The sequence below is a fragment of the Chlorocebus sabaeus genome, chromosome 7, assembly GCF_047675955.1.
Source record: "Chlorocebus sabaeus isolate Y175 chromosome 7, mChlSab1.0.hap1, whole genome shotgun sequence".
Taxonomy (NCBI): Eukaryota; Metazoa; Chordata; class Mammalia; order Primates; family Cercopithecidae; genus Chlorocebus; species Chlorocebus sabaeus.
In genome coordinates, this window is record NC_132910.1 from 102,445,669 (window position 1) to 102,470,068 (window position 24,400).

Genomic DNA, 24,400 nt, shown 5'->3' on the forward strand with positions numbered 1-24,400 from the left:
CAAAAAGATGGACAACAACAAGTGCTGGTGAGGACATGGAGCAACTGGAACCCTCGCACACTGCAAGAGAGACTGCAAGACGGTGCGGCCATTTTAGAATATAGTCCGGCATGTCCTCATAATGTGAATGAAACAGCATTAGCATATGACCCAGAAATTCCATTCCTATAGGTATACACCCAGCCTACGTGCAAAAACTTGTACATGAATGTTCAAGGCTGCATTATTCCTAATCGCCAAAATGTGGAAACAACTCAGACGTCCATCAGCTGACGAACAGACAGACAAAATGGGGCGTGTCCATACAATGGTAGAGGGGCTCAGCAGACGAGCGGCCCCATTTAGCCCTAAAAAGGGGTGAAGGACTGATGTGCGCCGCAACACAGATGGACTTTTCATAAAACATCCAGATAAAATAAAAATAAATAAATACTACAAAATAATAAATACATAAAATATCCAGATAAAATGTTCAGGACACTCCAGCCTGGGCGACAGAGCAAGACTGTCTCAAAAAAAAAAAAAAAAAAAAAAAAAAAAAGGACACTATATAATTAATAATAAGAAATAAAAAAGTACACTATAACTTCAGTTTTTGAAAGTCTTTATTGCTATCCTTCCTTCCTCCTTCCTACCTTCTTCCTTCATGATGTTCGTCTAATATTAAAGATAGTTATTTCAAGGTGGTAGAACCTCAGAATCTTGGTTTTTCTGCATTACTTATATTTTTTATAATCAAATATATTACTTTCCCCCAGAAAATCAGTAATTTCCTAAAAAGAGAAAACAAAAGGTAGAAAAACCAACCCCAAGGCAATGATACATAAGGGGGACCCCCTTGAGCAACACACACTAGACGCCCTTCTCGCCAGACTTGTGTTTTCACTTGACTGCCCCACAGAAGCCACCTCCTTTAAACATGCTGGAAGCTGACAAAATCTGAAAGCGTCCCTACATCTGAACCCAGCTGTTAGCGTCTTTCAACATTTTCCATTTCTTCTTACTGGAACTATCTTATTCACTGCACTAGGTGTTTTGTTTTGTTGTGCTGTGGGGCAGGATGGGTAGGAAAAGGGGAAGGTTTTTTCCTTCTTTCATTTCACATGCAATAATTCATGTGTTCTTCTATATATATATATCATGTGTGTATATATATAGTGATATATACATAGTTTTTTTTCTGCCCTCAGCCCATCTAATCTTCCTGCAGCTGCTGTGCATTGTCATAAACGTTTGTATTCCCCTGACATCCAGACAAGCAAGAGCCTTTCCTAAACGCAGCGAGGTCCCTGTAGTTGACAGCCTCACTCGAGGTGGGTAAACAGAGCCTTTATTAGTCCTGTCTCCAGTTCCACAGCACCCAGCCCGGTGTGTGCGCCGTGGCACCTCATAATTATCCCAAAGCAGCCACCTTCCCCAAGCCTCCCTTTGTAACCTGCCACTACTGTCGGTGCAGATAAATGTTACATGCAAAAGGCACCATTAAAATAACATTAAACTCCTGGCTGAAGCATTGACAGCTGCAATCTCTGAAGCTGAGACGAGGCAGCCGCCTCGGTGTTCTTTATCTTTCTGGTTATGTTTTGTTTTCTTTGGTTTTTTGAGACAGAGTCTCGCTCTGTCACCAGGCTGGAGTGCAGTGGTGTGATCTCGGCTCACTGCAACCTCCACCTCCCCAGTTGAAGCGATTCTCCTGTATCAGCCTCCCAAGTAGCTGGGATTACAGGTACCCGCCACTACACCCAGCTAATTTTTGTATTTTTAGTAGAGATGGGGTTTCATCATGTTGACCAGGCCGGTCTTGAACTCCTGACCTCGTGATCCACCTGCCTCAGCCTCCCGAAGTGCTGGGATTACAGGCGTGAGCCACCGTGCCCGGCCCTTTGGGTATGTATTTGTAAGAATTTTCTGAATTCCACGAGTCTTTCACCCTCCCAGCACTTAGATAGAGGTACAGACAGACAAAAGGCTGCTTAGGATGATGCTATTTTTCTGAGTTTTCACACACTGGGCACGTCCATAACATTTTATCTACAAAGTGCACAGTCTGACTTCACCCTCCTTGCTGAGGACAGACTCTCCGAGGGCAACCATGCAGGAGGGACAAGGCAGGCCCTGGGACTGGCTGGGAGGCGGTGGGGGGTGGGACAAGAGCCCCAGGCAGGCTGAGAGCTGAGCTGAGACTGCCCTGGGCATGAGGGAAAGTGCTCAGGTGTAAAAGGGCTAGGGGAGACATGTCAGGGGGAGATGTTCAGGGCAAGACTATTTTCCCAGGTTAGCAATGATGACGAGAAGCAAACTGCCTGCATTGCACATACTGGCTTCATATCCTTGCTAAATGAAATGTTTCTACCGTTCAGCATTAAACACATCACTACAAGCATTTAATACTTCCATGATGAAAGTCACTCAGTGATGGCATTTGGGTGTCACAGAAAACATTTCTCGGGACAGTGGCGCAGCCAGAAGCTGTAGGGAGCGTGGACATACCTGTTTAGCTGCTGCTGAAGAAATCGTTCTGCTGTCCAGCAGGTCAAGAAGCTCAGCGAGTGCAGAGGGTGTGACAGGACTGGCGGCCCCCAAAAGAGAAAACACATTTACATCGCACACTGTCAGGGCATCCATGAACGGCTGTTCAGAATCAGAACACTTGCTTTCTTTGGTGTAAATATCAGACCACACCTAGGGATGAAAGCAGCAGGCCAACTGGGCTCCCTTTTATTTTACTTATTTGTTTTATATCTTAGGATATAACAAATTTTTGTGACGAGTGTTCTTTCTTTTACCACTCAACAATAACAGCTGTTTGGCAGAAGCTGTAGCAACAGACAACTGCTCAGTGTAATTAGTCAAGAAAAGGAGGTGGCTGCAAAATTCATGAACCACAACAGGAAAGGGAAAACAAACTCCAGTAATTAAATATTTTCAACTGAAACATCAGCCTAAAAATTATTTAAAAAAAAAAAAAAAAAAAAAAAACAGCTAACAAAGTCACGTTTCTGAGTGTTTCTGTGCAAATATAAATTCCTTTAAATTGTAAGAGATTTTCTGCAAGGGAACACAGTGACTACCAGCCACATCTTCATCCGTCCTCGGGAACTTCATACATACTCTCTTCTCCAGGCTCACACAGCTTTCTGGACACAGAAGGGCCTAGAATCCACTATACCTATATTTCTAGGATGTGACTTATTGGCCAATATTCTATGATATAAAAGGTCAGGGGCAACCAAGCATAGTGAAACAGTGAAGTGTCATTAATTCACTTTAAGGTGAATTAATGGTAGGGGTGAGTGCCTAAATTATGGGAAAGACAACAGTGAATTACAAACTATTTCTTTTAAAATGTATGGTTTTCTGACTTCTAAATACAGGTTGAGTATACCTTATCTGAAATGCTTGGGAGCGGAAGCGTTTCCAATTTTGGGTATTTTTGGATTTGGGAATATCTGCATTATACTTGCCAGTTTAGCATCCCTAATCTGAAAGTCTAAAATCTGAAATGCTCCAATGAGCATTTCCTTGGTGCATCATCATCAATGCTCAAAAAGTTTTAGATTTTAAAGCAGTTTGGATTTCCAGGTTAGGGATACTCAACCTATATACACAGCAACTAGGCTCATGAAATGCTGTCTGAGATCATCTGGGGAATGGTTTTAAAAAGGTAGGAATGACATCAATAGCACATTAGTGTTACACTGTGTAAATGAGGGCTTCTGAAATGCTTCATGCCACTTGAAAACACCTTCTATTTAAGTCTGGGTTCCCATCATGCACAATTAGTTTCTTTGGATGCGCTTAGAAAATACAAAGGAAACTACAGCTTAGTCCCTGTGCCGATTTCCCGGACTCCAAACCAATGGAGTGCGCGTGAACCAGGTGACTCACTGTACTCGAACTCAAGGGCAGTGAAGCCCTACTGGGGCTGTCCACTTACAACAGCTGATGTACTGAGGCGGCCCATCGTCCTTTAAGTGTCTATTGATCCCAAAGTATGACTAAAAGGCAATTCCAAGTGAAACTTAGGTTTGGAGAATATCTGGTGTTACTAAACTGGTATTCAGAACATCCGTGAACCACCCTGATTAAACCGCAAAAGGAAGAGGGGCAGAGGCTGCTAAACACACTCATAAACCTCCTACCTCTACTGACAAGTAAAAGGAAGGCTGGTTTTTCTAAAAGCATGGGTTGCTTGGATGTTCTGCAATCCTAGAAAATACCATGGCCCATTTTCTTAGAATGCAGACTGTGTGTGGAACCCATAATAAGCACTGAGGTGGAACTGGATTTCTTGATCGTGCAAAAGATAAGGTCCCTAGCCCTATACGAGTCGATGATTGCCTTGGTCTGTCTGGGCTGCTCTAACAGGTCAGTACCAGAGACGGCGTGGCTTATAAACCATGGGAACTTTATTTCTGCTCTGGAGACTGTGAAGTCCAAGATGAAGGCGCCGGAAGAGTCCATGTCTAGTGAGGGTCCACTTTCTCACGGTGGCACCTTCTTGCTGTGTCCCCACGTGGTGGAAGGAGTGAGGGAGCTCTCAGAAGTTTCTCTGATGAGGCAGCTAATCCCATTCATACAGGCCCCTCCCTCATGACCTAATCGTCCACCAAAGGTTCCCTTTCCTCATACCGTCACCTTAGGGGTCGGGATTTCAACACAGGAATTTGGGGGAGGATCCGAACATTCAGACCACAGCAATGACATAAAAGACCTGGGGGTGGGAGAGGGACGGAAGAGGAACACAAAATAACCAAAAATAATGTCACCTTTGAGAAGTTCATCTAAGGACCTTAATTCATCAGTTGGGTCATAAATTTAGACTACAGAATCTCTCCACTGACGTAATCACACTTGGGATCTCTCCATCACCTTTCTGTCCCTACAAAGACTGTCACACAGTAGGTCATCATATTTGTGTCACAGGCTTCCTCACACCCACAGGGATGTCTGGCAGACTGCACATGCTAATTCCACATATGCCAGGGCTAAACTTGAGTCAGATGATGACAAAGATCAGTACTGTCACACCGACCCTGAAAGACCCCACTCATCAGCTAAATAAATAAACCCTCAGACTCGACACGCAATGGCAGCAGCAGCACAGGCTACTAATTTGCTGCTGTCAGGTCATACTGGTTTCCGGACAGTGAATGCGTCTCCGCTGAAGAAGAAACTGACACTGCAGCCTTCAGCTCTGCGTGCTGCTCTCTTCCCTCCCATTCTCTGAGGCCGCGGATCCACAGAGGAGGGGAAAGGGGCTCTTTCAAAGCTCCAAAATTTGTCCAGTCCCTCAGAGCTCATTCAGGATCACAGCTCCGTCTACAGCTTGGATGATGAGAGCAGACACGCTGATGCTTCTACAACCACCCCCGATCCCTCATGAACCGTGCTGCCTGTCCCAATCCCCAAGCTTAACTCAGGCCCAAAGTCCACCTTCTCTGCTTCTGTTAAAATAGGATACAAGAAGGAGGAAGACACTGGGACTTGGGCCTCTAGGTGGTACTTGCTGCACACAAGGATTCAGTGTTCATCTCGAGGATTTCACAGTGCCCCTAGCTGGTGCCCCACCAAGCACCCGTTCCACGCAGCCCCCTTCCTGCTCCCCTCCTCTGCACATGCCCTCACCTCCCATTTCACAAGGACATCAGCTGAGCCACAGTCGAGAATTTTCTAGGGCACTCTCCTCCTCCTCTTTCATCAAACAACCCCTCCACCCCTGCTCAGAACCCCACACTTGCCACTCCAAACCAAAGATGCTGGTTTCCTGTGTCCTGTGGCTTGAATCTCACAGCTTCACAAATGCTCCGATCCTCCCTATCTTGACAATGCCTTTGGCTAACCTTGCAGTCACTTGCGTCTACCCAGTTTCTTGCATTATTTTAACAATAACGATCTAGCATCAGTGGCTACTAGCTACCCTGAGGAAGCACATGCCATCTGGATTCTGTGCCCACCCCTCTACAGAAGCTCTTCTCTTAAAAATCACCCCCGTCGCTTGTGGCCAAACGTTCAGCTTCTCCTCATCCGCTGCGCCCTGACTCCTGGGGCTGCATCGAAAGTTCCTGGTGAAACCCTCTTCTTGGGCCTCTGGAATCTCCTTCTCTTCCTTGCATGTCCCTCTGCTGCTCCTTGCCAGTTCATGCCAGGTGGCTCCGGTGCCCTCTTGCTGGGTCCTCTGACTTGACCCCTAGTCGTGAGGAGGATGCCCAGGGCTGCCGCTGCTGCCTCAGGTCCCGTTTCTCTCCCTGGCTGACTTCAACCACCTCCTGAGAGGCCCGTTCACACCCAGACAATGTGCTCTAAACCAGGACGGCAAACTTCTGGAGAGAGCTAGAGTGTGCATATTTGAGGCTTGGTGAGTGCCCTCTGTCACATATGCTTCTTTGTCTTAACAAGGGTAAAAGCAATTCTTAGTCACAGGCTCTACAGAAACAGGCCAGAGGCTGACATGCTATAGTTTCCCAATCCTTTTTCTAAACCAAACTTGTCTTCCTCACAGACCAGCTCCTCTGCATTTCCCACCACCCACCTTCTGTCTCGAATGATGACAGCACCATGCTTCTAGGTAGCAGAGTGCAGATTATCATGTTATCTTTGCTTTATTCATCACCTACTCCCTGAAAAATCCAGTACCTTATTACCAGATCCTAGTGATCCTTCCAAACATGAATCACGGCCATCCTGCCCTCTGCGCTCCCAGCACCACCACTTCTGACTTGCTGTGGGTCTGGCCACAGTGAGCTCAACAGGTTTCCAATGCCTGCAGCCCATCGTTGGATGCTAGCCTGCATTTCATGCTGTGGGACACATCTTCCTCTCGCCTCCAGTCCCTTCTTGGTTTAAAATCCTTCCCTGCTCCAGTGCTCAGGAATTGTTGCCCGCAGCTCACCTGAAACACTGGGGCACTCAGCTGGCTTGGACAACTGGAGAGCTGTACCTGCCTAATTTGACCACAAAATACTTGGTCAGGAAATCGACAATGTCCACTTTCTTAACTAAACCACATCTGTTACTCATAATTCAGAAGTTGTAAACCAACCTTTCAAAGCAATATACTCAATTAAAAAGCCAAGTTCAACAAGAGGTTGGACCCTTCAAACATCAGCCTTCTGAGAGGCCTTTAAAGATGAATGCTAATTCACATAATCATTCTCTACCAATTTGACCTCCAGAGTGTTCCCTGCCTGGGTGTCACTATGAGACTCTAGCTAGTTTTGCAGCTACTGCCCTTCTAAGCTCTGGAAATTAGCCCTAGTAGCTGAGGCTGTTCATTAATGTTTGCTCTATGGGTAGCCTAGTATATCAGTCCAGCTAAACGTTCTTTGAACTGTGTAGGAAAAGAGCTGCTATGGTTTGGTTTTGGCTTCTCAGTCCTTGTTCCATTTAAACTGTAAAAGAGAACTGTTGCCTGCTTCCTCTTTACTTGATTTTGGAACAACCAAGCCTACTTTTATTTAGAATTGGGTACCCTTCAGGTTCTTAAAACTTTAGTGCTTATGAACTGCTTGGGTAAATACCAGGGGCTCCAGGTCCACTCAACAGGCTAATTTATCTCTCAGCTCCTTTAGAGGCCACCAAAATGGTTGTTAAACCCCTAATTTCACAGACCTACATATAAAGAAGTTGATCACAAGCCAGGCAACCTGGCTTCCAGTTTTTGTGGCTGTGCCATCTGAGGCAAGTCACCTTATCTCCTAGGGCCTCCGTTTGCTCATCTGCTAAATGAAAAAGCTGAAGATCCCTAAGGTCTCTTCCAAGACTAAAGTTCAGCAATTCCATACATTTTAAACAACAACATAGAAAAACTGTAAGTTTAAAGCTAAGACATTTCTATTTCCTCCAGAAGCACAAACACCTCATCTTCTTGGAGCTTTCCTGGAATCTTCTGGCTAGTGTGAATCTCCCTCCTCTCTGTTCCCACTGCACTGTGTTTACTTCTAACACTGGAAGCATCCCATTCTGCCTTGAATTAAAATTCTATGCACAAGTTCTAGTCTTCCCCAGGAGGCTGACAGCACCTGTGGGGCTAGAACCGGGTCCTGGTCATCCCCACACACCACAGAGTGGGGCTCTGCACCTGATGAGTTCATGGCTGAATTCCCCCAGTGCTCCAGAAGCTTCTGATTCCGGCTCAGCTCTGGCTCTGCACACAGCCACAGCTCTTGGCCGCTTTCCACCCTCTGCTCCTGCCAGCTACGCTTCTCTCTTTCCCAATCATGCCAGTTCTTTGCCGTTCCTGCACCTGGGCTCCAGGTAGGCACTGCCCTCTACCTCACCAAATCCTGTCCAGCCTTGAAGGCTCTGGTAGAGCTGTATCCCGTCCATAAACTCTTTGGCACAGCTCCTGCCTCCATAGAATGGCCACAGCATTTTCAATATAAACAGCAGAATTTTTGAAAGGAGAGGCCAAGCCCGGGAGGACAGGGATGAAAAACCAAGAGGTAGGCCAGGTGCAGTGGCTCACGCCTGTAATTCCAGCACTTTGGGAGGCCAAGGCGGATGGATCACTTGAGGTCAGGAGTTCGAGACCACCCTGGCCAACATGGTGAAACCCTGTCTCTACTAAAAAAATATAAAAATTAGCTGGGTGTGGTGGCGGGCGCTTGTAATCTCAGCTACTCAGTAGGCTGACTCGAGAATTGCTTGAAACTGGGAGTCAGAGGTTGCAGTGACCAGAGATTGTGCCACTGCACTCTAGCCTGGGTGACAGGGTGAGACGCTGTCTAAAAAACAAAACAAAACAAAAAGACAAAGAGGCAGCAGATGCCACAGGACTTCAGGAGGGTGGCAGGTGCTTTGGCATTTAGCACACCCTGGCACAGAGAAGGTGGCTGACACTGAGGCCCACAATGTGCCAGCACTGTGAATTTTCCCCTGAAAAGCTCTCTGAGGCCAGTCCTGCCATTTTAATTTTACAGCGAGGAAACAACGTCACAGCAGCCGCGTCGGGAAGGGAACTCGCGCCCGGGCCACCCTAATACAGGGATGTGTGCATTCCTAGCCAGCGGCTGAACACGGAGCTGACACCATCTAAAGTGAACCTTTTTGAGCAAACAACTGTTGGGAGTTATTTGTCAATATCTGTCTGTCTTCACTCCCCGGGATGCTGCTGAGACAATGACACACCCACCCAGCCTGGACTCCCCCTGCCCCTGGGAGCTTGCAAAGGCCCTGCTACCTGCCTGCCTATGTGTCCCTGGGAACTCTCTTCCTGATGCCCCACAGTGACACCTACTGCCCATTCTTTCCTTCTTGAAACTTGCTTTTCCCTTGGCTTCTGTGTCACCAGTCCCCGCCCGGTTTCCTGGTTTTCCTTCTACTTCTGTGCCATCGCGCCTCCATTTCCTTCTTCTCTGCCCATGCTTCCCAGTTAAAGGCTAGAGAGCCTCAGGTTCGTTCCCCAGCCACCCTGGCACGTTGCACTCTCCCTGAAAGTTCTCATCTGTCCAACATCTTCAAGTACAGACGCTGCTAAGTCCATGTTCCACTTACACTGTGCTGTGTCCCTGGATTCCCCAAACTCTCATGCCCAGACTCACCTCAGATTTTTCCATGTGCTGTTCCCCACGTCTGGAACTTTTCCCCGTCAACCTTGGCCTGTCTCTGCTCATCCTTTCCTCAGCTCTTAGCTTAGTTGCTACCTTCTTCCCCTCTCAGAGCACCCCCGTCACTGGCTGCAGCCACCAGCTTCAAGGCTGCCTGTCCTTTGATTCAGGGCCGGCGTCTGTCCGGGAACTGTGCTTCTCATGCTGGGCACAGGGCTTAGCACACAGCAGAGGCTAAGTGAACACGAGCTGAATAATGAACCAATGAGAACTTTCAACTGCAAACCTCTCCAAGATCTTATCAGCTGCAGACTCATAGATCTTGCCTACTGGTTAGCCCTGTGAGGGGAAAGTCTGGCCTGCAGGCAGCTCGAAGTCAGCACGTCTGAAATGGAATATGGCATCTTCCCTCACCCCCGGCCTATAAAGTTTATTCCTCTTCCTTTAGCTCCTCCTGCATTGAAAAAGTCTGCCCTCTGTTTCACCTCTGCCCAAGCAAGAAATCTGGAAGCTGTGCCAGTTGACATAATTGCTCTCAACTTGGCCTAGCTCACTTCAGCCCAGCCGCAGCCACCTTGGCTCAGGCCTGGGGCATTTCTCATCCCTATTCCTGAAAGAGGTTCCCAAATGTAATTCCTGCTTCCAGTCTGCTCTCAGACACTGAATATTTGTGTCCCACCCCAAATTCCTATACTGAAGCGGGATGGTTTTAGGGGATGGGGCCCCGGAGGAGTAATGAGGTCTAGAAGAGGTCACGAGGGTATGGTCCCCATGGTGGGAATGGGGCTCCTGTAAGAAGGGACCGGAGGGCCTTCTCTCCCTCCCCTCTTCCTGTCTCACCCCTCCACTTCTGCCTGCCATGTGAGGACATCTGTGAGCCAGGCAGAGGGCTTCACCCAGGACCGCATCAGCTGGCACCCGGATCCTGGACCTTCCCCACCTCCAAAATCATGGAAAGCCATGTTGCCGAAGCCACCCAGCCTGTGGAATGCTGGTATAGCGGCCTGAGCTGAGTGAGCCACACTGCACTTCCTCAGTGTGAAACTGGCATGAGCTTGTAGTCTATGGCTACAAGAGCTGGTGATAAAGGCAGACACAGTTCTCCAGGCGGCCCTTGGTCATCTCCGCAGCTCTGTCCCTACCATTCCCACCTGCCTGCCTCAGGCCCCTGCAGCTTCTGGCATCCCTGAGCCTGCTCTGCCTGCTGGTCTCTGAGCTGCACACCACTCTGCTTTGTCTGCACGATCTGTCCCTCCCACTGTGGGACAGCTCTCCCTAGTCTTCAGGGCATGGCTCAAACATACTCTCCCGAGGGGAACCCTGGTTGGTTCCCCAGCGTCCATTCAGCTCCCCTTTCTGTGCATTCCCAGCACCCCGTGCACGCCTCTGGCGTGACAGGATCACCCTGGGGTGGCTGCCTCCTCACAGATCTGTATCCTCCACGAGTTTGTAAATGTCTGTCTCGTTCATCTTCGTGCCCCCAGCCTCCGACACGGTGCGAAGGACACAGTGGACAGTCACAGATTTGAAGGAATAAACATATTTTTACATGGGCTAGAGAACATATTTAGAATGTGGAATCCACAGGGGATGTTTGTGTCATGTCAGGATATCCTGAGGGAGAACAGGGGGAGCCAGAAAATGGACCTGCCCTATTTCCAGCGCTTCTGGACAGGGCTCATCACAAAGGAAGAAAGAAATCCCAGACCTCACTCACCTCTCACTGACAGCGAGGTTCTGTTGCTTTAAATAGCCCAGAAAAGTGTTGAGGACCCAACTAGTCACCTTTTTTGGCTCTGCCCTAGTTTCTTTTATCACATTTTGGAAGAACTCCAGTAGGCCGACTTCGTTCTGTTAGGAAAAAAAAGAAAATTACATAAAGCCTTCCCCAAAATGAAAGATCAGCATTTTGAAGGCAAATCTGAAACTGTCACCCTTTGCCTCCTCTGAGACAGCCACTTTTTCTTTGCTAAACCCTGAGATGTCACCAGAAAATTCTGATCACTTTCAGCTAATGACAACTATTCTACTACTGTCACTGTGTATTTACATAGCATTTTCTCAAAAGGATAAACGCATTTTAGAGAGCCCCGACTTTGCAGACCAGAGGGATGGTAAAACTCCACATCCTCCAAACTCACTTGCTTTCTCTGTGTCTGCTGTGTGTAACCCACAGTCTCCATCCCTGAGCTGTAAACTCGGCCTAAAATGTTTGGCCTGACTTTAATGCCCCTTCTCTTTCCAGGCCTGTCCTCTGCTGAAGTCCTAGTAATTGCTAGAAAAGAGGGTAACAAACAAAATAAAATCAAGAAACAACAAACAGAATATTCTACCTGTGAAAAATCAAAAGTGGGTCATACTTGTACTGATCTTCACATCATGACAAGAAGTAGACAGGAATGGTTCTGAAATGTTTTCAAAATGAGGGAGAACAGGGACACATGTCACCCACTTAGGCCACTTAATAACAGGTACATGGGGCAGCAGCCTCCCAGCCTTCTGAGCTGAGCCAGGTACAACAGGCCCTGCCTCTCATCGTGTTCTGGGAAAATGATCAGCTGGAGACTTGTTTCATCAAGACTGTACCACTTCTCCCCCTCTGGAACGTCAGCCCCACTAGTCAGGGCCGTGCTCTCCTTTTTAAAGGAATAGCTACAGCTAAGTCCATGTGGGCCATGGCAGATGCTCGGTGTTAGGCTGGTGCAAAAGTAATTTTGCACCAACCTAACATCAGCAGACAGCATTGGGGTCTCCCGTCAGCATGTATGTGTGTTGGAAATCACACACGAGCACGCATTCTTATCATACCATGTTCACCTTTAAATACTACAACTACGCATATGACCAGCCCTGCGGCACCTACCACATTTTATACTACAGCTTGCTGCCAGCTCAGATAGATTTGACACAATCAAGAAATTTAGCTAAGTCCTACTATTTCAATAAGAAAAATAAAAACAGTGCTGCTCAGAAAGGGAAGGCTGAAATTTCCAAATTCAGAGGATATACATTTTAAGTAGCAGATTTCCCTTACCCGCAGAAATTCAAATCAAACTACACTTTTCTTGAAATGTTCCTTTTAAGTTCACACTGCACCTAAGGCTCCTACCCCTGCGCCTTTCAGAGACCCTTCCTTAACCAAAAGAACCTTCTGGAAAAAATGAGATACTGGGAAGAAGCAAGATATACTACCAAAAGTGCTCTCCAAGTGTAGCTATTGTAGCTGCTGGAACATACACACAGGCACAGCAGAAATTCCATAACAAAAAACCCTACATGTTCTTTGTAACAGATAAATTCTCTGGTGACAAGCCTACTGAATAATCCTGTAATCGTCTCTTGAATCTCTTTTCAAGCCAGTGCTATTATTCTGCTCATGCTAAACCAGGGCAGAGGCCACCTCGGCAGCCCAAGCTTGACTACAGATAAAGGCAGAGCCAGGCAACATGAAGAGGAAGTTCTGCTTAACTTATGGAAAAGTATTCAAACTTCCACACTAGTACACAAATCACTGGGGAAGCAGAAAACTGCTATCTGGCCCAAATCAGATGGGCAGAATTCCCTTTGTTCTAACCCAGACAGGCTGGCCCACTGGTAAAATGAGCTGTCAGGAGAACTCTTTGCTTTGCCAGGGAAAGAGTTTTCTAAATCCACCTAGAAATATTGCACTTAAACTCACAGACTTACAGGCTTGGCTGAGTTGCTGGGACGTGACGAATATCTATTCCTCTACCCTTGGGTGGTTTTTTTATTGGATGGATAACACGGCAAGTCAGATTTCTGTTTGTCTTTTCATGTCAGTGCTGTGATGAAGCCTCTCTGAGCTGGAACTGTACTTCACTAGGGGATACATGGTTTCAGTCCACAATTTAAAGCAGACAGGAAAATCTGTGGTGGTGATAGGGTGAGCTATAGGGAGCGGGGCTGAAGGAGGCTGAGCCGCAGCCACCCAGGGAATGATGGATCAATAAAAGCTGCACATAGGCTGCCTGCTCTGCTCTTCATAGCAGAAGCCGCTTCTCAGGGAAGAAACACACACATTCTAGTTTCTTCGTCTTCTTAGTTTTTCCATGAGATTGGCAAATGCTAATAAGCCTGGCACGAATCTCAGAAGTCTCTGGTGAACATGTCAGTGCAGCCATCTGGTTTTCTCAGAAAAACAGTGAGCCAGTAATTCCCTGACATAAAAATCACATGAAGAGCAATGCAGAAAGGCCACGGCAGTAGCGGACCTTTAACGTCCTCCTCAAAAGCCACAAGCAAGCACTCGCCTCGGGATCAATCTACCCTACATGCAACAGAACTGCAACTTCGGCGACACAGATAGCCCAGTCCCCTGGCTGACTGCGACTCTAATTGTTCCTTCAGATGGCTAAAGCAGCAGGCATGACTGGTCCTATCTTTTGTATAATACCTGACAATCTCCACAGCTCTATGACTGGGAAACATCTTTTTCATGTTTTAATCAAATTTCCCAAAGCACTGACTTACACCCAGAGCCACGGCCAGCTCCGCCTCTCAGACGTTAACAGGAACCCTTGATTACTATTGATTAGTCAGGTGATCAATGCTGGTGTGAGGCAAAGCAGAGGGACCTGCTCACCGCCACTGCCTGCTCAGGGAAGGAACCTTGGTCTACCCTGCACTAGGCCCTGGGAGCAACCTGCCTTGAAGCGGTCTTCTGCATCTCACCTTCAGAGATGATCAAATGCAAATGCTGGAAGACGTTCCAGTTGGAATACGATGAAGGCTGATTTCTCAACTGCATTTCTTGTTCTAAGTCACACACCCTGTGAGGCTGATGACAGGCCAGAAACGAGGTGGACTATATTTATTTATGAGAAGGAAACCTGATAGAGCCAGCTGCCCAGCGGCAGCCTCAGAGAAGAAAAAGCAGCCCAGAAGAATGCGAGTTGAGGAACAGCTGGTTATGTGACAGGGAGTGTTCCGACAGCTACAGGGGAACCCAGATGAACCATTCTGGGCTAGTCAAAGGTGCTCAAGAGTATCTACTGAATATATGCTAGACACAGAGCTCAGCACCGGGCCCTGTGGGTGGCTGCGTGAGGCCGCCGCTGCTGCTGAGGACAGTGATAACCAGAGTTACAGCAGCAGCAGTGACGGGCGCCAGGCACCGTCTACACACTCTCCACATTACCTCAGTTCATCCCAACACCAACCGTCCGAGCTCAGCACTCTCAGGACTTTTACAGATGAGGACACGAGGCACTAACTTGCTTGAGGTCCCACAGCAAGAGAGCACTAGAACTAGGACCAACCTCTGCAGTTTGTGCTTTTAACCTCTGCGTGGCTCTGCCTTTGAGGAAGGAAAGGGCATGGTCTTTGCCTGCCTGGGGACCGAAACCGGCACCTAGGAGTGCCAGGAGCAATGGGAGGCAGCCAGCTCATCTGAAGAAAGCGCTGTCCCACACTTCCATTATTCTATTTGAGAGCTGCCAGCTGTTCAAAGGTTCTTAACATATTAAAAATGTTGCAAGGAAATTAACTTTGAAATCAGAAGGAGAAAATGGCAGGTTTACTTTCTGCCTTTGCCAGTGTACACCTAGGCCACGTGGCACTCAGCTGTGGCATGACACACACCCGTTCCCAGACCAGGAAGGAAGACAGCTGCACGCCCACTGCACAGACCACGCTGGGCTCTGGGGACGGAGGGCGGCCAGAGCTCTTCTGCCCCTCTCCTGCCCCCTGCCTTGCCTCTGCATCCCCTCCCCACGCTACTGCTGCTCCAGAAGAGGTCCTGTGAGCACACCCAGACCTGGACACTGCACAATCCTGATCAAGACAAATCCTGTTATTTCTCATATTGGTTTGGTATTAAGCATATTGTATTTTATTTATTATTGCATTCTAATTCCTCTAATAAAGTAACTCCTACCTAACTGGGCAGGTCATGCCTGTGATGGGAGCTGCTGACTACACAGAGGCTCTGCATCTGCAGATGGAACCACAGGGGTTTCCACTGGACAAGGCTCTCCCATGTCACAAGGTGTCATTTTGCAAAGGCACACACTGGAATTGCATCCGTCCCCTGTGCAGCAGGGTGCTGGGGTGAGCAGCTGCTGAGCATGTGTGCAGACGCTGGAGGAGGCTCATCACCTGCGAATCAACGCAGGCTCTGCTGTTTCATTATTGCTGTGGATTTGGTCATTCCTACAAAGTGAGAACAATAAAACTGAAATACAACAGCTATGTAAAAAAATGGCCCTGAAAATAACACCAAATGCTAGTGCTGGGGATGGCAATGAAGCAAAGAGGCCCAGGACAGTGATGGCTCTGAGCCAGAAAGCAAGCGTCAGGGCAAGGCTAAGGACTGGAATGTTCAGTGGGGCGGTAGCTTGGGTGGGTGATGTGAATCGGTGCCCCTTCTGTTTTTCACAGAAACAAGAAGCCTCTGCAAAAATCTTTCCGCGAGTGCTCCTGTGAACAGAAAAATGACTCATTTAGAGAGGCCTCGTCAGTGGAGAAAACAAAAGGAAGTTAATTGGTGGTGTGAGGCTGGCACAGGAAACAAGACCACCCCCTCGAGAGTGTCAGGAGAAAGCTAGAACAATGCAGGACCTCCACTGCTGCTGGCAAGAATACCGGGATCTGCAGAAGCTCTGAAATGGACCCACAAACACCACGGGTGTGTTCTCCCAAGCAACACACAACTAGGGGTCCAGGCCCTGTTCTGGTCCCCACAATTGTTATTCCTGGGTCATTTCCCCAGCAGGGCTTGGGAGCCGCTACAATCTGAGCAAACCTTTGGTCCCAACCATTTCACTTGTGCTATGTTCACAGCAAAGCCGGAAAGTAGACAGATCGTGAGTTCAACTCAGGCACCAGTTCCATTCAGGGGATATTCAGACTAACGTGAAAATGACCTTACATCCTCTGAGATGCAATAACTCCAGGGGAGATGCTGAAGGAAACCAATTTGGGAATAACAACTTCCCCCGAATAATCAAAATCCAAATTCAGGTACTACAAGCTGACAGCAGACCGGCACAGCTAAAAGGCTGTATCTGCACGAATGGGACACAGGCAGTGTGTTGTCAAGAAATCAATTCCAACTGTAGTCACATTCCAGTGCGCCGAACATCACCACTGCCAAATCGTCCCCACGTGGAAGGAACCTGAGTTGCTCAATAGGAGCTTTCTGGCTGGAGCTTAGAAACAGCAACAGAGGCAGTGAGGATTTGCTGCCTTCCTCCAAGATCTGCCTGAAACCTGAACTAATACATATTTATCCTGAAAAGGAAATTATTCCACAGGAAATTGGGCTTTGGGATGGGTTGAGGACAGAACCCCTGTGGGTCCCCAAGGCTGGCACTCCTCCCTGCACTGTCTCCCTACTGGGCAGGATCCTGAGGGGTCACACGGCTCTGAGCCCAGAGCATCTTCCCCTCTGAAAGCTCCTCATCCCTTGCATCCAAAAGAAATGAACTGCTGGTTTTACAGAAGTAGAGTTAGATGATACATCTTTTTATTCAACTTTACCAGAACAAAACTTGGTTACTTTTCTAGTGTATAGACTCACTGTAAAAGCATCCTTAAGCTAGCAAGCTCTGGATGCAATTTTTATAAAATGAAGAATAAAATCAATTTTGAAAATTGCACGGAGCTGAAATATGGTGCCTGACGATGATGGCCAAATGGATTTTCCTTCAACAGTAGTTAGAAGGTGAGTTACTTTGCACCTCAGTAAGTCTGGCCAGTCTAAAACCAGTCAATATGGTTTTAGATACTATTAGCTTTAAAGTAGTATTACATATGGGATATACAGATATTTATCACGGGAAATTATTTTGTAGGTAATTCATCCAGAAAGCAAACCTGGTCATTTCTAGCTTACCAGCCACTTAATGGAAAATTCTTGAAAAACAATCCACTTAACAACCAGCTGTAGTCATATCTTTCCTGTTTCTTTGTCCCTTGGCGACACCTTCACCTTTTCCATGATGTCAGAAACAAAGGATTATGATTTTAAAAGTGGAAGAACCAGCTGGAGAGAATGAAGTTGTAAGTAAGATGACACATCCTGAGGCTGACTATAAAGACAAACACAAGCCTACGGCAGCCCAGGGTGCTGACTCGAGGGCTCGCAAGCACATCTTCTACGGTCTCACTGGGGCCATGCTGGATTTTCCTACAACCTTGCCTTTCGTGGCTCTCAAAGAACCATTTCAGCGTGTTGCTTGGTGTCAACACTCTTGTCCCTGGCGGCATATTCTTTGGAGTCTGCTTGGCTATATTTAGGCTTTTTTAGATTCAATGAAGATGTGGCTGTGTCTGTCATCTTCAGGGTAAGTGAGTCATCACCCCCTCTTTCACATGGGGAGGGAAACAGCTCTGGTTACCCTGCAGAGCCCTCCCAGCTCCAAAGTGTCAGAGGTCAGATGTGGAATCAAGGGTGTCTGTCCCTGAGTCAGTGTTTTAACTCCATGCCCTGTAGGGCTGCTCCAGAGAGATGTGGAAAAGCTGAAGCACTGACATTTGGAACTAGCATCCGGCACTGTAGTCAGGGTGGCAGGTCCTCAAAAAAACACTCAACTCAGGATGCTCTGGCTTCCTCCACTGAAATCTCCCACAGATGAGCTTCAGATCTTCCCATCTACTGACTTCATGCACAGCCAGGGCCCTGTGAGCTCATCTCTGCTTCCTACCAAGTGCCCATTACATGCCAGGCTTGAAGGACAGGAGGCACCAGGCAAAATCAAGCCACAAACTCTGCCCTACGTGGAGACACTTTTCAGATTCTTTTTTCTTTTTTTAAATTTTAGAGACAGGGTCTCTCTCTGTTGCCCAGGTTGCACTGTAGTGCACGACCACAGCTTGCTACAGCCTCAAATTCCTGGGCTCAAGCAATCCTCCCGCCTCAGCCTCCCGAGTAGCTGGGACTACAGGTGTGTGCCACCATGGCCGGCTAATTAAAAAACATTTTTTTTTGTAGAGACAGGGGTCTCACTATGTTGTTGCCCAAACTGGTCTCGAAATCCTGGCCAAAAGGGATCCTCTTACCTTGGCCTTCCAAAGTGCTGGGATTACAGGTGTGAGCCACTGTGCCTGGAACTTCCCAGTGATTCAGACAGGACTCAAGTGCCTCCAGCAGCAGGTTTAAGAAACAAAATAAATAAAGCTGCAGAGGACAGCTTATATTACTTTTCTTCTAACTTTATTTTTCCACTTGGAAAATAGACATGATTTCTGCTTTTCATTGGCGTTGACTGATTTTCACTAAATTTAGTGGATGGCACTTTATGTTTATTAATAGGGCAGTCTGGCATCTTGAAAACCAATAGGAGTGGTAACAACTTTTAAATGAATCTATGTTCTGTGACTGTGCAGAACAAAACACTAGTGGCATGAACGTTAACAAAAGTAAAAACTCTTACTTTCTCCACCAATGACACAAAAGTGACCACCAACAGCAATTAACTAAAAACATTATTTCTGTTTGACATTATAGTACATTTTATAAGCAAGCGGGCAGCAGGGCTTAGGAATGAAGAGACTGGGCCTTGAAGTCAGCATGATCTGAACATGGCTCCAACACGGGCTTGGGGAAGCTACTGCACCAGGGAGGTTACATTTCCCTACCTGTAAATGGGGAGAGCGGCAGTCCCTGCCTCAGAGGGTTGCTGTAAGGATAGATTAAAAAGTGGTACAATGTGACTTGCAGAGCATGCTAGAAGCAGGCAAGTGGCTACAATGCTTTTGTGTTCTCTGAGTGAAGTCAAGCACAGGGTTTAGGAAGAGATGCCCCATAGATACCAGCCGGGGAGAATTTTGCTAAGAAAAATGCACATGCATATAATACTGATCATTCTATTATAATAACTACTACTGATATACTGACTCAGAGAAAAACTTGTTATGCTATTAGAATCTCTCGTTTTTCAGAATCCTAATGCCTGGATTTCAGCTTCAACATTTCTATTCTTTAATCTTTACAAATGAGGTCATGTAGAGAAAAGGAAATGCTTATATACTGTTGCTGGGAATGTAAATTAATACAGCCTCTATGGAAAACAGTATGGAGGTTCCTTAAAGAACTACAAATAGAGCTACCATTCAATCCAGCAATCCCACTACTGGGCATCTAGCTAAAGGAAAAGAAATCATCATTTAAAGAAGATACCTGCATGCAAATGTTTATCACAGCACTAGTCACAACAGTAAAGATATGGAATCAACGTAAGTGTCCATCAACGGATGACTGGATAAAGAAGTTGTGGTATATCTACACAATGAAATGTTATTCAGCGATAAAAAAGATGGAATCATGTCTTTTGCAACAACATGGATGGAACTGGAGGCCACTATTTTAAGTGAAACAACACTGAAACAGAAAATCAAATACCACATGTTCTCACTTGTAAGTGGGAGCTAAATAATGTATACCCAGGGACGCAGAGTGTGGAATAAGACACTGAAGACTTGGAAGGGTGAGAAGGGAATAAGGGATGACAAATACTTACTGGGTATAATGTATATGATTTGGGTGATGGTTACACTGTAAGTCCAGATTTTCCACTATGCAATATATCTATGTATCAAAATTGCGCTTGTAGCCCCTAACTTTATATAATAAATGTTATAATCATAAATATTTGTGTATAATTTTATAATATATATAAATTTATATATATAGAAAAGCTAACCTTGCTACTCTAGCTTATGTCAAGTTGCCTTGATATATATATATACACACACACACACGTACACACACACAAAATCAAGTTGCCTTGATTTTCTCATACAGGAAATTGACTTTATACATATATAAAAGAAATCGATTTCATATATATATATATATATATATATATGAAATCAAGGCAACTTGACATAAACTAGAGAAGCAAGGTTAGCTAAAGAGGTTGAAGTTTTAGGTGGGGCAAGATACCCCATGATTCTCTGGGTCGTCAAAGCATAGTTTATATATCTGACCTTTGGAAACAGGGATGCTGTTATCAGGAACATTGCTCCTCCCAGGATTTTCTTGTGTGCTGTGATAACATCCCATTCACTCACCCATCTGTCCACCCAGTCATGGAGTACCTACTATGTGTCAGGTATTGTGTGTGGTAGACGCTAAAGTATAACATTAGAGTTCTGTAATATGAACAATAATTTGGTGCTCACTGCACGATAAAATGACAAGGTAAATTAAAGACTGGAGTTAAATTCTGAAGTTCGTCATCATTTGTGGGTGAGGTGTGCGTGGGGGTGGGCATGTGCATGATGCTTAATTTAATAAGCAATCCGAAGACACAGAGCAGAGTCGCAGCTCTGCAAAGCACACCTCCACCAGTGCTATTTATTTAATGAATACTCCTGGGCGCTCTTTACATTGAAAGATGGTTCATTAGGTATGTGCATCTGCCCTTCTCAGCAATCTGTTGTGTTTCTGATGAAGGCAGGAAAAAACATGAACATATCATTTTCGGGTATGTGATAAGGAACGCAGCTTCCAATGATTACAAAGTCATAAAGGGCTCAGGCTGCCTAATTTCAGGAAAACAATTTGTCTGAATCATTCTCTTTCCATTCCTATCTCATTCTAATCTCACTTATCTTGGAAATTTCAAGTACTAGCCCTTTAAAGGAGAAATACTAATCACCCAACACATTATCTGCAAGCCATAAAAATAAGGATGTTTTTAAGGTATCAAAAAAAGTCCTTTCAAAAATGGCCAAAAAATTCACCCTTTTTTTTTCCAACCAAGTTAACCACTACCTGTTGTGGGCCCTGATCCTACATTATTCATCTACCTAGTGTAATCTGTCCTGGGGGCGGTTATTGTAGTGTGTGTGTGTGTGTGTGTGCGCGCGCGCGCGCGCACGAGCGCGCGTATAAATTCTTGGAAATAAAAAAAAAAAATCTTAAAAAAAATCTTTTGTTTCTGTCTCAGTACCTGCTACACAGAAGATGCTAATAAAAGTGCTGAACTAGGCCGGGCGTGGTGGCTCACACCTGTAATCCCAGCACTTTGGGAGGCAGAGGCAGGCAGATCACTTGAGGCCAGGAGTTCAACCAGCCTGGCCAACATGGCAAAACCCCATCTCTACCAAAAATACAAAAAATTAGCCAGGAGTGGTGGCGCATGCCTGGAATCCCAGCTACTCGGGAGGCTGAGGTGGGAGGTGGCTTGAATCCGGGAGGCAGAAGATGCAGTGAGCCGAGATCGTGCCACTGCACTCCAGCCTGGGTGAGAGTTGAGACCCTGTCTCAAAAAAAAAAAAAAAAAAAAAAAAAAAAAGTGCTGAACTAAAAACTGAAGGTAGGTTTCCCCATACAGGCCTTTAAACTATTAAAATATAGATGCACTCATTTGCCAGCCCCTAGCAAACACCTATTTAAGGCCTACTAGGTTTGGGCACCATGCAGGACCCATGAATAAAGACAAGGACACAAACACAAACACAAAAATGTTCCTGCCCTCATGGAGCTTATGCTCAGTGAGGTGAGGCAGACGCTGTCCCCATCACCCCTCATCAATGGCTGAGAGTGACAATCCTACGGAAATGCCCTCTGAAGGGGGCACAGATTCTCATACAATGCCTTGAACAGAAACAGCTGTATTCTTGAGAGGAGATTCTGAAAGCTTCTTTCACTCTCTTACGGAAACAGCTAATAGACACACACACAAATTAATGTTATATATAGTGGATTTCTCTATGAAATCACATTTTGAGCAAAGAAACCTTGGCCATTTCTTGGTTCATCATACACTACCTCAAAGGGTAGGCTTGGGCTTCTGCTGAGTGGAAGGAGGTAACTTAAATCTTCGAGGCTGAGTAGCCTTGGTACCTTCCTCCCATCCCCTGTGTAATTTCACAAATAGTAATAAAAGATAGGGCTAGAATTCAGTGTTTATTTCAAGTAGGTTGGAAACTCAAGTGGTCAAGATGGTGGGGAAGATGTATAAGACTGAAACATAGTTTTGTTACATCAACCTAGGAAAAATACATGAATTGTAAGAGGCTTTGGGTTAAGAGGTCCCCTGTACGGAATGCTGACTGACTGAGTCGTAGTCAAAGTGTGGCATTAAGCACTGCTGATGTTGTGCTCATCTGTGCTGAGTAGCAGAGAAGATGAAGCAGTCCTTGCCTTCAAGATGCTGAACAACATACACTAATAAGCACTTAAAAGACAGTGATACAATTGCCAGAGATGTAAGAAGATCAAACAGCAGCCCACAGGAGGCAGTGACCAACTCTGCTTCTCCAAGTAGCTGATTTATGGATGATGAAGAGAGAATCACTCATTCAACATGCATCTGACTGCCTACGTTGTACTGTAAATGCTAGGATGTTACTGGAAGTGTATAAATAGACATACATACATATATTCCAGCACCCCAATGTAGTTATGATTGGCCATCCAAAAAGCAAAAATCCAGAGTTTCCACAGATCCTGCTGCCTCAAAAGATGAGTGTGGCATATACTGATTCCCTGGAAGATGCAGCAACAAAACTTCCCACTTCCTAACAGACAAAACGACGACAACTGTGACAAAATGCTGCCCTCACTGATGCTGCATCACTTTAATGCTGCCACGACAAAGAAAACCACAAAGCCCCAGGCAGCTCTGAAAAGGATGGAAAATCCCTAAGCAGATCTCGACAGTGTCAAGTTCTCCACCGGCCCCGTCAGACGCAGCCTCAAGCCTCAAAGGACTGATACTTTTAGTCAGAGTTTTCGGCATTTCGTGTGGAATAAATGTTTTCTTCTGAAATTGGCAACACAACTGGCTGGCTTTTGGGAACGCAACCTCCTGCCAGCCCTGCCACGGCTCGACACCGCTAGACATCCCGAAACCCTACATACTGATTTTCTTTTGTCCTTCAGACACATGGGAAAAGCTCATCCATAACATTTGGACAGTCTTCAAGAAGTCTCCACGGCTGCTGTGGGCAGGCATTCATTTCTACACAGAAGAAATGACTAACACAAGATTGCGTTTCATCTTCCGGTTGTATGAGGAGCATTTACCATACAGGGCAGTGAGCAAAGGTTACTACATCTTATTCTTCTCAGTAGCATCTATGGTACAACCTAAGAAACATGCCCACCCCACTTAGAGCCCATGGCAGCCTGTGTGTGGCAGGCCTCTGAAGGACACTGCCCCGTCTGCTGAGCCGAGATCGTCTTGGCATCCGATCAATACCTACCAGCAAAGTGAAGCTGTGTTCCAGCAGCATCCCATACTGTTGGACGAGCCTCTCTCGGGTCACACTGGGGAGCTCCGGGAGTGTCTCCCGAATCTGGTCAATATTGATCACTTGCTGTGGGTCTGCATCTGCGGGCAGAGATGTGGCGTCGTAGAGCACCAGGGGAGGCAGGTTGGGTTCCGGCATGAACCTGGGTAGACAGAGGAGAGGAGACAGGACCTGAATCTGGAGTACTTGGATTAATGAGAAAACAAAACCTACCCCAGTAACATGAATGTTTCTGTGTTTAGATGCCATGTTACTTGCAAATACCTTCAAATGTCCTATTATGTCAATTCTGTTTCCCAGAGAAGCCTTTGCATCAGTGTCAAAACCTCCAAACCCACCCGTCTCCATGCTTATAAATAAGATGAGTGAAAGGACAACACAGGCTTGAAGCCACACTGGGATTTGTAACTGTGGATACATAATTCATTCCACAGTTCATCAGGAATTGTGTCCACAGTTGTGTGTTGCTTCATGACGGCGATGTGTTCGTAGAGATGTGTCGTTAGGTGATTTTGTCGTGCACTCACATGAACCCGGATGGTACAGCCTACTGCACATAGGCCATGTGGAACAGCCTACTGCTCCAAGGCTACTGAGTGTCCCAAATCCTGTAGGCAACTGTAACA

General features: G+C 46.3%; 1 protein-coding gene across 2 annotated transcripts in view; it reads right to left on the reverse strand.

The window, feature by feature from the left end:
• Positions 1-24,400, reverse strand: part of GATB (glutamyl-tRNA amidotransferase subunit B) — an 85,491-nt gene that overhangs the window by 6,487 nt on the left and 54,604 nt on the right. For both annotated transcript variants that reach the window (XM_007999996.3, XM_007999995.3), the window contains exons 9-11: positions 23,727-23,916; positions 11,266-11,399; positions 2,491-2,569 (exon numbers count right to left, since the gene is read on the reverse strand). In XM_007999996.3, coding sequence (XP_007998187.3) covers positions 2,491-2,569; positions 11,266-11,399; positions 23,727-23,916 — 403 coding nt within the window. The remainder of the gene's footprint in view (positions 1-2,490; positions 2,570-11,265; positions 11,400-23,726; positions 23,917-24,400) is intronic.